The sequence below is a fragment of the Falco peregrinus genome, chromosome 3 (assembly GCF_023634155.1).
Source record: "Falco peregrinus isolate bFalPer1 chromosome 3, bFalPer1.pri, whole genome shotgun sequence".
Taxonomy (NCBI): domain Eukaryota; kingdom Metazoa; phylum Chordata; class Aves; order Falconiformes; family Falconidae; genus Falco; species Falco peregrinus.
Window position 1 is genome coordinate 57,103,953 of NC_073723.1, and position 15,274 is coordinate 57,119,226.

At 38.1% G+C, this 15,274-nt stretch overlaps 1 protein-coding gene and 1 long non-coding RNA gene across 3 annotated transcripts in view; one reads left to right on the plus strand and one right to left on the minus strand.

Annotated features, from left to right (window-relative positions):
- Positions 1–15,225, plus strand: part of LOC114013832 (uncharacterized) — a 41,309-nt gene extending 26,084 nt beyond the window's left edge. The window contains exon 3 of the long non-coding RNA XR_003557055.2: positions 14,996–15,225. This is a non-coding gene — a long non-coding RNA (uncharacterized LOC114013832). The remainder of the gene's footprint in view (positions 1–14,995) is intronic.
- The window catches only part of RBBP8 (RB binding protein 8, endonuclease), a 40,026-nt gene that overhangs the window by 9,415 nt on the left and 15,337 nt on the right, over positions 1–15,274 (minus strand). For both annotated transcript variants that reach the window (XM_055800716.1, XM_005243281.4), the window contains exons 6-14: positions 14,150–14,225; positions 10,956–11,125; positions 9,438–9,539; positions 8,275–8,372; positions 7,506–7,633; positions 5,502–6,387; positions 5,295–5,421; positions 1,767–1,864; positions 892–1,006 (exon numbers count right to left, since the gene is read on the minus strand). In XM_055800716.1, the coding sequence (XP_055656691.1) occupies positions 892–1,006; positions 1,767–1,864; positions 5,295–5,421; positions 5,502–6,387; positions 7,506–7,633; positions 8,275–8,372; positions 9,438–9,539; positions 10,956–11,125; positions 14,150–14,225 (1,800 nt within the window). The remainder of the gene's footprint in view (positions 1–891; positions 1,007–1,766; positions 1,865–5,294; positions 5,422–5,501; positions 6,388–7,505; positions 7,634–8,274; positions 8,373–9,437; positions 9,540–10,955; positions 11,126–14,149; positions 14,226–15,274) is intronic.

A 15,274-nucleotide genomic window follows, 5' to 3' on the forward strand; every position in this document is an offset into this window, starting at 1 on the left:
CCAAATCGGTCTCTCAAACATTTAAGTCAAGAAAGCACATTCTGATTGAAAGTATAACAAAAGAACTAAGGTTTACTTCCTGCTCCAGTACAGATTAACTCAACATCAGCTGTGCATTTATTTTTTCTGCAACTTCTCTGTCAATCTTTCAAATGTGGCTAATGCTAATTTATTTTTCATAAAGATACCTGGATCCCATTTCTAAAATTTGATTAATTGCTGAATCACTCTGATGTACCTTTAACCTTAATAATGGATACATTAAATTTTTGTTCTTGTAATTAGGGAGTTATCCAAGCAGAAGGAAGTACTTTCTGTGGGTAAGAGATAAACTACAGAAATGTGATCAAGTTACAACAGCTTAGAAAAACAAAACACACCATTAAAAGTCACTGCCCTGCAGCCATGATTCACCGCATACCATACATTAAATGTGATATAAACATATCTGGATTTATATTAAATATACTAGTACTATTTATATGTCATTAGAAATGAAATTAAGTCTTCCCATAGAAAGTCTTATATGATTACACAGCAAACTTTCAAAGCTGTTTGTTGTAAGAGTGATTGTTGTAGGTGAGATCAGAACTATTATATGGTTAAATATTTAACTCCAACCACTGTAAAAGCATAGCTACTGGCTCCACCTCAGCACAAATCCTATTGTTTTCTTAATCTAAAGGTAAAAAAACCGCAACAACAACCACTGATTCTACTAGGAAACAGACTGATCTTTGTAATCTACAAAAATAGATCAGTGCTTTTTTACTGCAAACCAATTTCTACTATGTATTCATACAGGGAAAGAAATGCCCTTTACTTTTTTTTTTTTTTTTTTTTTTTTTAGGAGGAAAAAGCAAACCAAAAGGAAAAGAATAAAAGCCTTACTAGGACTGCTTTCCTGGTTTTGCTCTTGATTCTTCTTTTTTAATAGCACACTTTCACTAACATATGTATAATCCATATCAACAACTTCCTCTCCAACTCTTGACTGAGAACCACCCTAAATAAAAAAAGCAAACACAACAATTGCACTCAGAATTAACTGGTGTAGTCAGTGCCACTGCTGAGTAGCTGAAAAACTTTCACAACAGCTACTGGCATCTTTTTGGACACTTTCTGTGATTTTTTTTTTTTTTGCAGTAATGTCTGCATGATAAAGACAAAGTCTAGGTAAAAGGGTAACAAGTTTTGAAATTCAAATGTGAAGCATTTATCTGGTGGATTACACTACTTGACGGGCAAGAAATGCCTTCAAATCTTTCGTGTTAAATTCTACAAAGATAAAAAGTAACAATGAAACATACAAAAATTAAAACTCAGTCAAATTAATAAGATTTTAAGATAGCCTTTAAGTGAGACAAAATGAACAGACTTCAGGAAAATTCTCACAGATCCTAATAACCAACCTGCACCCAAATCAAAGAAAGATAATAGTTATTTTCTGCACATTTTCGTAACATACTTAGAACACTATTTTTTGCTTAAAAGAAACACAAAACAACCTCCAAACACATCAGTTTCATATTGAGTAGCCACCTGACTGAGCTTATCAAACAACTAGACTTTGGAGATGTTTTAGGGTTAACTGTAACGTACTATGCATAAACAAGCATTTCATGAATGCAAACAAATATCAAATGAGCTGAATGTAGATTTTTGTTAGAAAGTGCGTTTTGTCTGCCCAGAATAAAGTTCATGGTACTACTTTTGTAGGCTTTTTTCAGTATCATAGAACATGCAGACTTGTTATACAAGTTTACCTTTGTATCAATCAGAGTAATATCCATTTTGTACTGTGAAAGGTCAGCTCCTGGTTCTGTGCTCCACTGGAGGTTTTCTAAAGGTTTATCTTTCAGGTCTGGATGCAGAGAACATGAGGAGAAAAAAAAAGACAGATAATCAGAAAAATGCTGCCAACAGCATCATATAGTGTGTAAATTATAAGTCAGCTTTCCTTTTATCAAGTCATCTTTGGGTTCAGGGATTGATTTTTCGCAAACCATGCTCATTTGGTATAAATCATATTTTTTCTGAAGAGTTAGAAATAGATGTAAGTTTTTTCTCGTACTTACGGAGCACACCACTCCTTTGTATTTGTATGAGAGATGCAATATATAAAATACTCTCACAAATAAAAATCTCTGTATTGTGTAAATCAGGTAGTATTAATACTGTATAGAAGACACTCATAGAATCATTCAGGCTGGAGAAGACCTTTAAGACCATCGAGTCCAACCATTAACCTAGCACTGCCAAGTCCATCACTACACCACGACCCTAAGTACCACATCTACACATCTTTTAAATACCTCTAGAGATGGTGACTCAACCACTTCCCAGGGCAGCCTGTTCCAATGCTTCGCCACCACTTCAGTGAAAAAGTTTTCTTAATATCCAACCTAAATCTCCCCTGGCACAACTTGAGGCCATTTCCTCTTGTTCTGTTGCTTCTAACTTGGGAGAAGAGACCAACACCCACCTGCCTACAACCTACTTTCAGGGAGTTGTAGAGAGCAGTAAGGTCCCTCCTGCACCTCCTCTTCTCCAGGCTAAGCAACCCCAGTTCCCTCAGCTGTTCCTCCTAAGACTCATGCTCTAAGATCCTTCACCAGCTTTGTTGCCCTCCCCTGGACATGCCTCCAGCGCCTCTACATCCATCTTGAAGCGAGTGGCCCAAAATAGATCCCAGTATTTGAGGTGTGGTCTCACCAGTGCAAAGGACAAGGAGAGAATCACTAGGGAACCCTGCTGGCCACACTGTTTCAGATATAAGCCAAGATTCTATTGGCTTTCTTGGCCACCTGGGCATGCTGCTGGCTCATACTCAGCCAGCCATCAACCAACACCCCCAGGTCCTTTTCTGCCAGGCAGCTTTCCAGCCAATCTTCCCCAGGCCTGTAGAATTGCACGGGGTTGTTGTGACCCAAGGGCAGGACCCGGCCCTGCTCCTTGTTGAACCTCATACAACTGGCCTCGGCCCATTGATCCAGCCTGTCCAGATCCCTCTGCAGAGCCTGCCCGCCCTCCAGCAGGTCAACGCTCCCCCACAACTTGGTGTCACCTGCAAACTTACTGAGGGGGCACTCGATCCCCTTGTCCGGATCATCGATAAAGATACTAAACAGCACTGGCCCCAGCACTGAGCCCTGGGGAACACCACTTGTGACCAGTCCCCGGCTGGATGTGACTCCATTCACCACCAGCTGGGCTCGGCCAGCCAGCCAGCTTTTAACCCAGCACAGAGTACACCTGCCCAAGCCATGGGCACCCAGTTTCCCCAGGAGGATGCTGTGGGAGACGGTGTCAAGGGCTTTACTAAGGTCCAGGGAGACACATCCACAGCCTTTCCCTCATCCACTAGGTGGGTCATCTTGTCATAGAAGGAGTTCAGGTTCATCAAGCAGGACCTGCCTTTCATAACCCCACGCTGGCTGGGCCTGATCCCTCCAGTATCCTGTACATGCCATGTGACGGCACTCAAGAGTATCTGCTCCATAACTTTCCCCGGCGCTGAGGTCTGACTGACAGGCCTGTAGTTTCCCAGATTCTTCTTCCAGCCCTTCCTGCAGATGGGCATCACATTTGCTAACTTCCAGTCAACTGGGTTCTCCCTGTTTAGCCAGGACTGCTGATAAATGATTAATAGTGGCTTGGTGAGCACTTCTGCCAGCTCCCTCAGTACCCTCAGGTGGATACCACCCATCCCCATAGACCTGTGCATGTCTAAGTGGCATGGCAGGTCACTGACCATTTCCCCTTGGATTATGGGAGCTTCATTCTGCTCCCCATCCCTGTCTTCCAGCTCAAGGGGCTGGGTAGCTGCATACCACAGGAACAACTGGTCTTACCATTAAAGAAGACATTAAGTACCTCAGCCTTTTCCTCCTCCTTCATCACTGTTTCCCCACACACACCCCACCCCCACATCCAATAAAGAATGGAGATTCTCCTGAGCCCTCCTTTTGTTGCTGATGTATTTATAAAACCACTTTTTGTTGTCTTTTATGGTAGTAGCCAGATTAAGTTCCGCTTAGGCTTTGGCCCTTCTAGTTTCCGCCCTGCATAACCACCTGACATCCTTGTAGTCCTCTTGAGTTGCCTGCCCCTTGATGACTTGATCCAAAAGTCATAAACTCTCTTTTTTCCCTGAGTTCCAGCCAAAGCTCTCTGTTCAGCCAGGCCAGTAGTCTTCCCTGCTGGCTTGCCTTTTGGCATTTGGGGACCACCTTCTCCTACACCTTCAGTATTTCCTTCTTGAAGAATATCCAGCCTTCCCGGACTCCTTTGCCCTTCAGGACTGCCTCCCACACTCTCGTAAACAGGCCAAAGTCTGCCTTCCAGAAGCCCAAGGTAGCAGTTCTGCTAACTCCCCTCCTTCTCCAAGAATCAAAACCTATCATTTTGTGATCACCATGCTCAAGGCAGCCTCCAACCATCACACCACCCACAAGTCCTTCTCTGTTCACAAACAACAGGTCCAGCAGGGTGGCTTCCCTAGCTGGTTCACTATAGAATTAGATTGGTAAGAATGTGGAAGTCAGGTCTTAAAGTACAAACAAGCACAAAAATATCTGGCTATTGTTCCAGAGATCGCTCTTGATTTATTACTGAAGTAGAGGTTTAGATGCCAAGCTACCTGGCCACACCAACTAATGACAGATTTTTTTAAAATTCATAATGTAAGTATTTCTAAATAAAGTATGCAGTTTAACAGCTCAGCTAAGGAGTACAGAAGCAGTGACTCTACAACACCACTTAAATTTTCAGACTGGGATCACTTAACAGGAAAGATGATTAAACTCTTCCTAGGAAAAGTATTTGGCAGCATTTGTTCATCATCATTAAAAGGTACAAATTTCTTTAACAGATCATCAGCAATAATGAAAAATATTAATGAAATGGCTTACCCTTATACTTAAGTACAGTTTTCAAGCATTTGATATTGACAGTTTAAACTCAAACCTCGGAGATTTTATTTCAGTATTTGTTATTCACGCATTGCAGTAAACCATGCTAAATAAACAAGAAAGAACAAGATTCCTAGCCTGTTGAGCTTACAGTTGAATGCCAATAATATATTATATAGTGGCAAAAGCATGCCAGGAAGATACAGATTGAAAACGTAGGGGGTGATCTTGAGAAATTCTGAATAGAATAGGGCTGAATTAGAAGCAGAACAGAGGAAGTCGTTGAAGTAGGAGAAAAGAAGATATGAAAAATTTTGTTGAACCATAGCACAAGCTGGATGTGGGCAGGGCAGCAATAAAAGGAACATTTCATCAAGTTACCTTGCTCATTTTGCAGTGCTTTATTTTTTGATAGTCTACAAGGGTTTGGTTGAAGTACAGATGCTGGTTCAGACTCTTCATGTCCTGTCCTTGTTTTCTTTCTATTTTGTACATGGCCACTGGCAACCTAACAACATATTGCAATTTTACTATCTCCCAAAACTTATATATAATATTTCAAAGGAGAAGAAAGTCAGAAAAGCATACCTTCACATCATCAAAAAGCTGTTCTATCTCTGCAGAACTTGGAAGTGGTATAATTTTGAAGGGAGAAACTTCTTCTTTCATTTGAATCTGTTTTTTCTTATCTGGGAATGTTTTACCCAGCTTCGCCTCTTGTATATAGGATTTGTCTTGTAAATCTCTGCCAAACAAACAGCTCTCATTGTTGGCATTTTGAATGGATGATGAACCTTCAGGTATGGGCTTCCCTAGCTGTGAAAAAACATCATGCAGAGTCACCTGTTTCAGTCTACTTTTACAGGTCTCCTCACTTCCTTGTTTTTTCTCTTGACAACGAACTCCAGAGAAGCGATCAGACAGGTCCAAGGGCTTATCAACAGTATGCTCCCCATTAATATTCTGAACATCTGATCGAAAGGGTATAGAGTTCTCTTTGTTGAAGGATGTTTTTTCACAGCTAATTGCTTGCTCATCTTCAGTTTTCTTTCTCTTAGCACACCTGCCTTCTAGCTGCTTTTGGTGTACAAGAAGGAAATCACTCTTGATCGCCTCATTTTTAGCTGTGCAAGTGTTTCCAACACACGTTACAGCCTCATTAGCATTCTTTTTCACAACCACTTGCCTATTGATAGAGGCCTGGCTGATAACTGAGTTGACTTCCTTTCCAAGATTCAGTGGTGCAACAAAAGCAACATCTTCAGATTTTGATCTACTTTTATGAGATCTGGAACTGGAAGGATTGTTGAAGAGATTGGTTTTGAGATTAGGCTTCAATCCTGAATCTAAAATACAAGGGGCATGACTTGTACTTGTGGTGTTCTTCATACTGCTAGAAGCTCCAAAAACAGGAGAGGCTACCCGAGAATCCCAGTCAACATGTGGTGGAGTGTTCTGAGATGGATCTGGAAGACTGAATATAATGAGAGATGAGGTATTTTTCTAGTGGACACAGGGGGCTGGGAGGAGAGAAAGGGATGTACAAATACTTAAGTTTTCTATCAGTGATCTGCTTTAAAGCTGTCAAGAGCTGCTAGTATTAACTGAAAACAGAAGGAAAAAAGAAAATAAATTTTTCGTCTAGGAATAAGTACTGTTGCACTTAGAGCCATAAAAGGCAAACAAAATGCAGACTTTGTCCTTCATTTTAGTGTGAAATTCTGTTCCATATGCAACTGAGAACTGAGGACAGGGACATTGTGGAGTCTCCTTCGCTGGAGACTTTCAAAACCCACCTGGAGGTGATTCTGTGTAACCTGCTCTAGGAGAACCTGCTTTTAGCAGGGAGTTGGACTAGGTGATCTCCAGAGGTCCCTTCCAACCCTGACCATTCTGTGACTCTGTGATAGAATTAAGCCTACCTAGGAATCTCTTCTACCAAAGGACCTCCCTACCTTTCAATGCAGTGAAATGGAAAGAAAGTGAGAATGGTTGCAATAGTAGTCTATCTAGGTTCTTGTATAGATCTTATAGACATAGATCTCAAATAGCAACAGATTCTCAAAGCTTCTGCAAGTGAAGGAAACGTGTGCAAGCTTCTTTCAGGTAGCCTGTTTTTTACCTGTCATCAATAAAACATACATTTAAGATGACAAATAGGAGCTAAAAAAAATTTTCAGTTTAGACCACAACATCCTGAGGAGAGTGGGAAGGGCGACAGTCAATTGGTATGACACCTAGTCAGCAAAGAAGTTTTATGATCATTTTCCTACCCCAGCTCCAGGCCCCTGACCTCCAGGTTTATGGGCCTCAGAAGATACCTTGCAATAACAAGAAGTCAGTGAGGGAGGGACTGGACTGTGTACATAGAAAGCCCAAATCAGAAGTCTGAAAATGAAGTCCACAGTTTTTCCATTCAGTTCCTTTGCTTCTAATGTTATTTACATGAAAGAAGCCTGAATAATATGAAAATATTTATTTCCATATCTGTACTTCTAAAGCAAACTGCTGGAAGGTTTGAAATTCTACTAAAACTAAAACTTCATATAAGCCTGCTTAAAACAATATTATTATAACCAAGTGAAAACACACCCTAAATTGTTGTCATCATTTCTTGATTCAGAAGCTGGATGTTTTCTTGAGTCTTCAGACTGCATGCTCTCTGGGGCCTGGCTCATAACAGTATTAGTGCAGGGAGGACTTAATACACTCTGGGACTCCTTGCAAGTGGTGAAGGAAAACAAAGAAATGAAGCGTGAGAAGCTCTTAAAATTAAAAATTAGAAATATGCTAGGTTTGCACATAAATACTCTGAAGATCCAATTCAAACCGAACCATTCAAAACTGAAAAATAATAAAAGAGATGAAATTTAGACTAGCAACTTTAAAGAAATCTTATGGATATTAAAGAATTTCACCATTCAAATGTGCGCACACAAAAAAGCCCAGTCTGCACGCTAACCTTTTCACTGTAGCTGCCCATCAAAAATGTGAAATAATCTCACCCGAGTCACCAGTCTCATCACCAAATTATCTTTTATGGTGTCTTAGACTTAATTACTCCACAAAGGGAGTTTGGCAGACTCAAGGATTTAGTCCACTGTCTTAGTTAAACTTGGAAGTTTTATACACAGCAGGAACCACACCCCTACCCTCCTCCCGAACCCCCAGACAGGTCAGCACAGTTATATCTCTTCTTGATAGAGCAATTTTATAATGAGTAAGCAAAAGCAAACCGAAGTGAGCTTACTGGCACTCGGAACACTTTTGCAGAATTTTAATGTAAAAGAGAAAAATCCTGGTTTTGAAAACAACTGGCACAAAAAGGTGGTTATGTAAGAACTCTGGGAATAGTACTTACAGATTCCTCTTGAACAGCCAGTCCAATTGTTTCTGCAACAACTGCAGCCAAGTTAAAAGATGGCTTTGGGACAGGATAGCCTCCCATCCTCAGTTTATCTTTACAAGTAGAAAGAAGCTCACAGTAAGTTACATACACATTATAGTATCTTACTTCACTAATACAGATGGTACAAACACAGAACTAAAGATCATGAATTAAAATTGGTACTTATGGAAACAGTTGGACCTGGATCAGATAAAAATTATGTGGTAAGTGGAGAAGGGGGGCAAAAGAAGAATTTTTGATAAAAGAGCAAACTGCTGTTATCACAGAAAAATGTTTCCAATTTGAATACACTCCCCAAAATCACAATACAAAGACAAGTCATTGTAAAATTTGCTTTTCAAACTCCCAGTGCAGAACATGAATAGTCTGAGAAAAGCATGTACAACCATGATAAAGTATATTTATAGTAAAATACCTGCGTTGTGTATTTCTTAGGTGACACAATTATTCTTCCTGTGTTTTCGTTAGGAAAACAAACAGATGAGTTTCCCTTCTTTCAGGACTTCAGCACTACTCAGTTTAATGAACTGGGGCAAGGTAATATGATGGGAAAGTACAAGAACTACAACCACCACAACCCTGACCGCACAAAAGATTCCAAAATGCTGATTCTCGCAGTCATTTATAGTTAAACACTTCACAGAAAAAATAGCAAGGACACAAGAAGTTCTTGTCTAAGAACTGTTTATGAAGAAGGACTTAGGAGTTGTACACATTCACAATTGCAAAAAAAGGGAGTAATTAACAGAACTGTTTCTAAACATTACATATTCATGTCAGACAGTAAGTGCAGTTCTTAGAATATTTTATCTCCTATACAGTTGGAAAATCAGGTGTAAGACAATTGGGTAAGCTGCCTAAACTATATGATATCTGCAGTAAAAGCTGCACTGAGCTTCTATTTCTTGACTCTATGCCCTGATGCTATGCCACTAGATCATATATCTAGTGGCATACAGACAGAGATTACAAGATAGGCATTTTGGCAGCAATTCTGTGATTAGACACAAAATCCTTTTTCTGGCTCCTTTGTTTAAAGAGATGAAACCTCAGTTTTATAATATTTTTTGTCTTATTTTGAATAGAATTAGAACTAAATCTATTAATACACTCACTTGGTACAGGGGACAGTTGCTGATCACAGGTATCTGCCACTAGTATCTCTTCTCCATGGCGACTGTTCACTTGTGTGGAATACAGTGGAATTTTTCCAAACTCTAGGAAACATTTTTCATATGGTGAAATTAGGTATCCTGTTGTGATAATTTTGTGTAGACAGACCATGATCCTGATCTTAAAAACACCTGAACATGAGTTTTGATATGTCAATACATCCAGTAACCTAAGCACATCTGCTTATTTTTATTCTGAGGTATCACTGTGACAAATTATTCACAAGTACTTCACATTAATCCTTTCTCTTACAAGTATGAGCCCAGCCAGTCAGCCATAAAACAATACTGACACATGACTACATCAGTTTCTATACTGACCACATTAAAAGTATGTATTCAGTCTATATTTGACCTGTTAATATGGCAACAAAACTATTAAAGAGTAAACCATCCATAGGAATAATTTTCTGCATCAGCTAAGATAATGAAAAGGTAAAAAAAATCTGAAGCATGACCAACTTTCTGCTATGTAATCCTTTATCTGGACACCAACAGCTTTTCATAGCCATTGACTGTGACCGGTATTTACATCATTTCTTAAGTATTACAACTTTGGTTTAATTTAGTAGTTCTATTTTTTAGTCAGAAAATAGAGAAAAGCAGGTATGTTTGAAAAGGAGAAACTGTCCACAGCACTAAAATTACACATGCCAAATTAAGAGCATGAATCACCAGCCCACCCTCTTCACCCCACAGCTGTGCTATTTTTATTCTTGAAAAGAGGCTTTTAGTCAAGACTTATAATATATTAATATATCTAATTATTTAGAATACTTTTTTTAATTCCACAAGATAAATTAAAATATCAAGAACACCTGGATCGTTTATTCTACTTCCTGTGTATTATTAAAATACAAGCATAAAGTCCCTTATTTCACAAAATATTTCTCACAGTTAAAATACATTAGGGCTATTTCTATGACATTACAGAACAAAGTTTGGAAATTGAATGCACACAATACTTCAGGACTTAGACACCAAACAAATACAGTGTATCATAACTAGAAAAAGTAAGATCACGTAGCTGCTAGAATTAGATATCTATCAAGTTTTAGTAACATTAATTGCAGAATAATTGCTGAATGTGAAAAAACATTTACTTAATTCTCCACTAGGTGGTGACATAGCTACGCACAGAACTCAGACCCTAACTTTTTGTTCGCAGTTACAGACGAGATACAGGTGGAAAACTTATATTTGCACGTGTATATGGATGAAGAAAAGTAGCAGGCTGAGATAAGTGTTGAGCATATAACTGATATAACCGCTACTGCTGAAGACATTTTTTCTCCTGACTCAGGCATTATAGCATAAATGGAAAAAAGCCAAACCAAAAAAACCATAAGACTTCTTTTGCTTTTAGTGTCACCCTTTGCCATCAAACTTCTACATCATCTTTTTCTTTAGCCTTTAAAAATGTATATTTGAAATTAACTTTAAAAACCACAATACTCTTACCACTGTTGCTTTCCACAAGTTCCAAATCTGGGTGTGTATGTTCTGTGTATCGGACATGCCTATTTTCTTTTTTTCTTCTCATACGATTAACCACAGAAAATGAAGAAGTCAGAACTGGAGAATCCAGAATGACTCCTTCTTCCAATTCCATTGCTTGTTGCTTTCGCTCCCTGGAAACCAAATTAGGTGGTCAAATAAAACACCATGTCAACAAGATGAAGAGCTTTTGTTTCAGCAAGCAAGACAATCATATGGCTCAAGAAAGCAACAATTTCGAAAATACAGCCATCTCAATAACATCACAGTGTGTAAAAAGTAATACCAGTAACCAGTTTTTTAGACACATCTTAATAATAAATTCACAATTGCTCCACGAAGCCTGAGAACAGCATACAAGCCTAGCTCTCCACATTTGAAGGCAGCATTTAACTACTGCACTATGTAAGGCTTCTTCCCTGGAGGAAGCTAGGGACTACAGAGTTTCTAGCTTGTTCTCTGAAACATGTGCCACTTGAACGAAAGAATGCTGAAATGGACAGACTAGCATGTCTCTCTCCCTGTATGGAAGTCCCTGCATAACCCAAGAATACTAACTGCCTTGAATAGAAAACAAAAGCTTTTGGACAATTTTAGATAGTAACAAACAGCACTATATTCAAGCCAGTCCTCCTCCACAGCACCAGTGTTACCTCTTGTTCACCTCACAAAGGTCTTCAGAGAGGAGTGTAAAAAGCAATGTAAACTATGTAAAACACAAAATTGATTATGAAGTTCACTTTCGCACTGCAACATGCCGTTAAAGCTGACAGAGTCAGTATATAAAAATTAGCATAACAAGTAACTACGTCTTTTCTCTCCAAAAAGCATTAAATCCAGTTCTTTTAACTTAGTAATTGCATTGCTACCTGTCATATGGTGGTGGTAGTGAGAAATGAACAGGCAGTAAAAGAAAAACACAAGGAAATTAACTCAGCCTGCTTGGTCATCTTTCTGCAGTAGCACTTTTCCTTACGACTCTCAAGAGAAAACACAGGCCAAAAGATCATTGCCTAACTATAAAAGAGAAGGATTTATGGATTTGCTCTAAGGGAAGAAGAGGAAATATGAATATATTTCTGCTTGCATTGAAATGAACTACAAGATCTTATATAATATAACTTAATGCAAAACCGTAGAAAGCTGCCTGGCTCAAGACTAACAGCATTTTTGCAGTTAGGCTTTTTACCATGGCTAGCTTTGAACACGACAAACACTGGTGCACTGATGAAGCCTTGATGAATGTGGCATTTTGTGATTCCTTTTTTCTAGCACATTTACAAAGAAAGCACCATAACCGGAAAACCATATCATTTACTAACAATATCTTAAGACACAAATCAAAAAAACCCAGCAAAACAATACATTCATCCAGTTACTTTGCAAGTTTCAGTTAGCTGTTACAGAGTTCTCTGTAAATTTACTGGCACATGTAGCCTTATGACAAATCAGCTTACTATAAATACATTCCACATGCAAACCAAGAATTAAGAAACTGCCATACATACTATACATCACATATATGCAGTAATTTCTGAATCCTGGAAACATTTATCTGACACCCCAGAAAAGGCTTTCACAGAAATTTCCTTTCCATTTCCATCCATAGATAATGAAATTCTAATCTGATAAAGGATCAGATAAATCAACTCTTCTACAACCTCATTGATTTCACCTTTATAGAGGATCCTTAGATAAATTTTTTTTCTAAAATATTAAACCTTGGTAACAAAATACAGAAGATTGCAAAAATCTAATTTCATGTGATGCACCAGAAACATTACCTTACACAGATCAATATAACATCATGATGTGTAAGTTGTTCATTCTAAAGTAACATGACTATAGTCCAACTGAAACAACAAAATGCAGTGGCTATATTACAAACAGCAGGACCATCCCTGTTAATTACTGCTTATTCACTCAAATCTGCACCCATTTAAGTGGCCACCTAACATTCAAAGTGTGTAACTTTGTGTTATATTGGTCACTCTCAACTTTCCTACATAGCAGCCAGAGATTTTCACTGGAAGCTAAACTGCAAGACTGGGGACCAAATTAGTAAATTTGGATGGATGTCTGGTGTCAATTTTTTTAATGTCACCTCCTACTGTTGTCAGGCCGCATAGGGGAACCATTATTGAGAAGCAATTATACATGAGGAAGCATACAGAAATTTGTTACTACTTTGTATTAAAAAGGAGTACTCCTAGGGTCATGAAACGTATTACTCCAAGAAGATGAAATGCATACAGAAGAAAGGATAATGAAGGTGCAAACGATGGGAGACAAACCAAGAAATACAAAGGAATAGGATCACAGTCATTTTGAACTGAACTCTTTAAGTTGTGTTACTCCTTTACTGAAGTTACTTTCTGACAAAGACAAGAAAAAATTACATGCAAAAAAAGCCTCGCATATCAAGTCCACACATCCTGTCCCATTCCCCCTATGCAAGCACACAACTTATTCACGGATCGGCAAGACTGAGGTAAGTTTCAGATTGCAGACCATAGCCTAACAAGGAATACTACCTGTCTTGCACAGTGCACCACATTCACATATTAACCACGACATTATATGGTACATTCTTGCTATCATATCAGATTACAGTATGACAGTCAATTTGTAGCTCATTATTTTTATGATTTCCTTTCAAAATTTACTATGTTTTTTTTCTTATTAAAGTCAGGAAAATTATCATAATTTTATTAAAAAAAAAATGTATTGCAAGATCCTGGAACTTCTTGAATAGCTGAGAAACTACTTTTCTAAAGTCTTAAGCCAGGTGGAAGGAGTTGGTGAAGAGTCAACAGAGGAATAAAATAATGAGACATAAGGCTTTGCTGTGCACTGTGGCCCAAATAATCTTGAACAATCATGAAGTCAAACAGAATTTCTATGACAAATTCGTCTTCCTCTTTCAGTTTTTTTAAAAAAAAAAAGATGCACAAAGTTAAAAGAAAGCAAAAATTTTGCACAATACAAACCCGCTATTTTTATATTGTTATAGTGGCAGTAGACTATTTTTTCCACAATCTATTAAAAAAGAAGAAACCCAAGTTTTAAAGATTTAAAATCTGGTATTTATATTCCCAGACATTACTGCTGACGAATGGGGAGGAAGGGGGGAATATGCAAAAATCTTCAAAACTTACTCCAACTCCTTCTGCAATTGCTGGAACTGTTCAGTTATCTTTTTATTTTCATCCTGTAAGTTGTTTTTTTCATTCACTGCAATTTGGGGGGGGGGGGGGGATGGGGGGCGGGGGTAAAAAAGAAATCAATGCACACATGTTAACATCATAACATATCTAATTTTGTCAGGTCCTTTAAGGAAACAGAACTAATTTTAAAACATAATACCATACACCCTCTCTATGGCTTACCAAAATGATTTTTCAAGCTAGTAATTAAAAAGGTTGTAAAATGATATGTTAGAAAAGGTAAAGGAGTCACAATTACTGGATCATAATATCAGCTCTACATAATCATTAATTACTTTTCTCCATGTACATGACAAGTGAGACCATGTTGTAAAGATGAATGAATTGCTCATACAGCTCCATGGACAAAATTGCTTCCTTAGATTGAAGACAGCCTATGAAGTATAAAGTAATTAGAATTTGGTTTTAGCCACTGAAGCAACCAGCTAATTGGGAAGAAGAGCAAAAACCCAATTTCTTAAAAATTGGTTAAATATTTTGGAATTTGAGATACTAGTCAGAAATTTTTTATTTTACTTACTTTCGAATTAATTTTGTCTGTACTTCACACAAGCTTATTGCAACACCTTCAGCCTTTTTTCCACACTGCCTCAAACTAACACAATCATAGACTTTTTTAGGTTGGAAAAGACCTTTAAGATCATCAAATTCAACCATCAATGTAGCAACAGCTCCCAACTTTTCTGTTCAGATTAAGGTTTATTTTCTTGTTCTTAATTTTTTGTTGTATATTTTACCTCTGGATTATTCTTAACTGACCTTTTTTGCCAGTTGCAGGAAACACATACATAAATAGTCATATTGACCTCAACCCAAACCCATGGAAGGCTACTGTTGTGTCAGACATTGTTCAAGAAGATTTGTACCCAATACGCCTCACCTTGATTTTTAAGGCTCAGAGCTTTATTTGAAGATTGGGTGTACCCTGTTTGTTGTTAATCATTAAACTCAAGGATTCAGAACATTTTTATATAAATATCCAATATTAAAAGTCCTTGAACAATTGATGTATTAAGCACTGAAAAGCTACTTTTTGTGTCTTTCATTTCTCATATT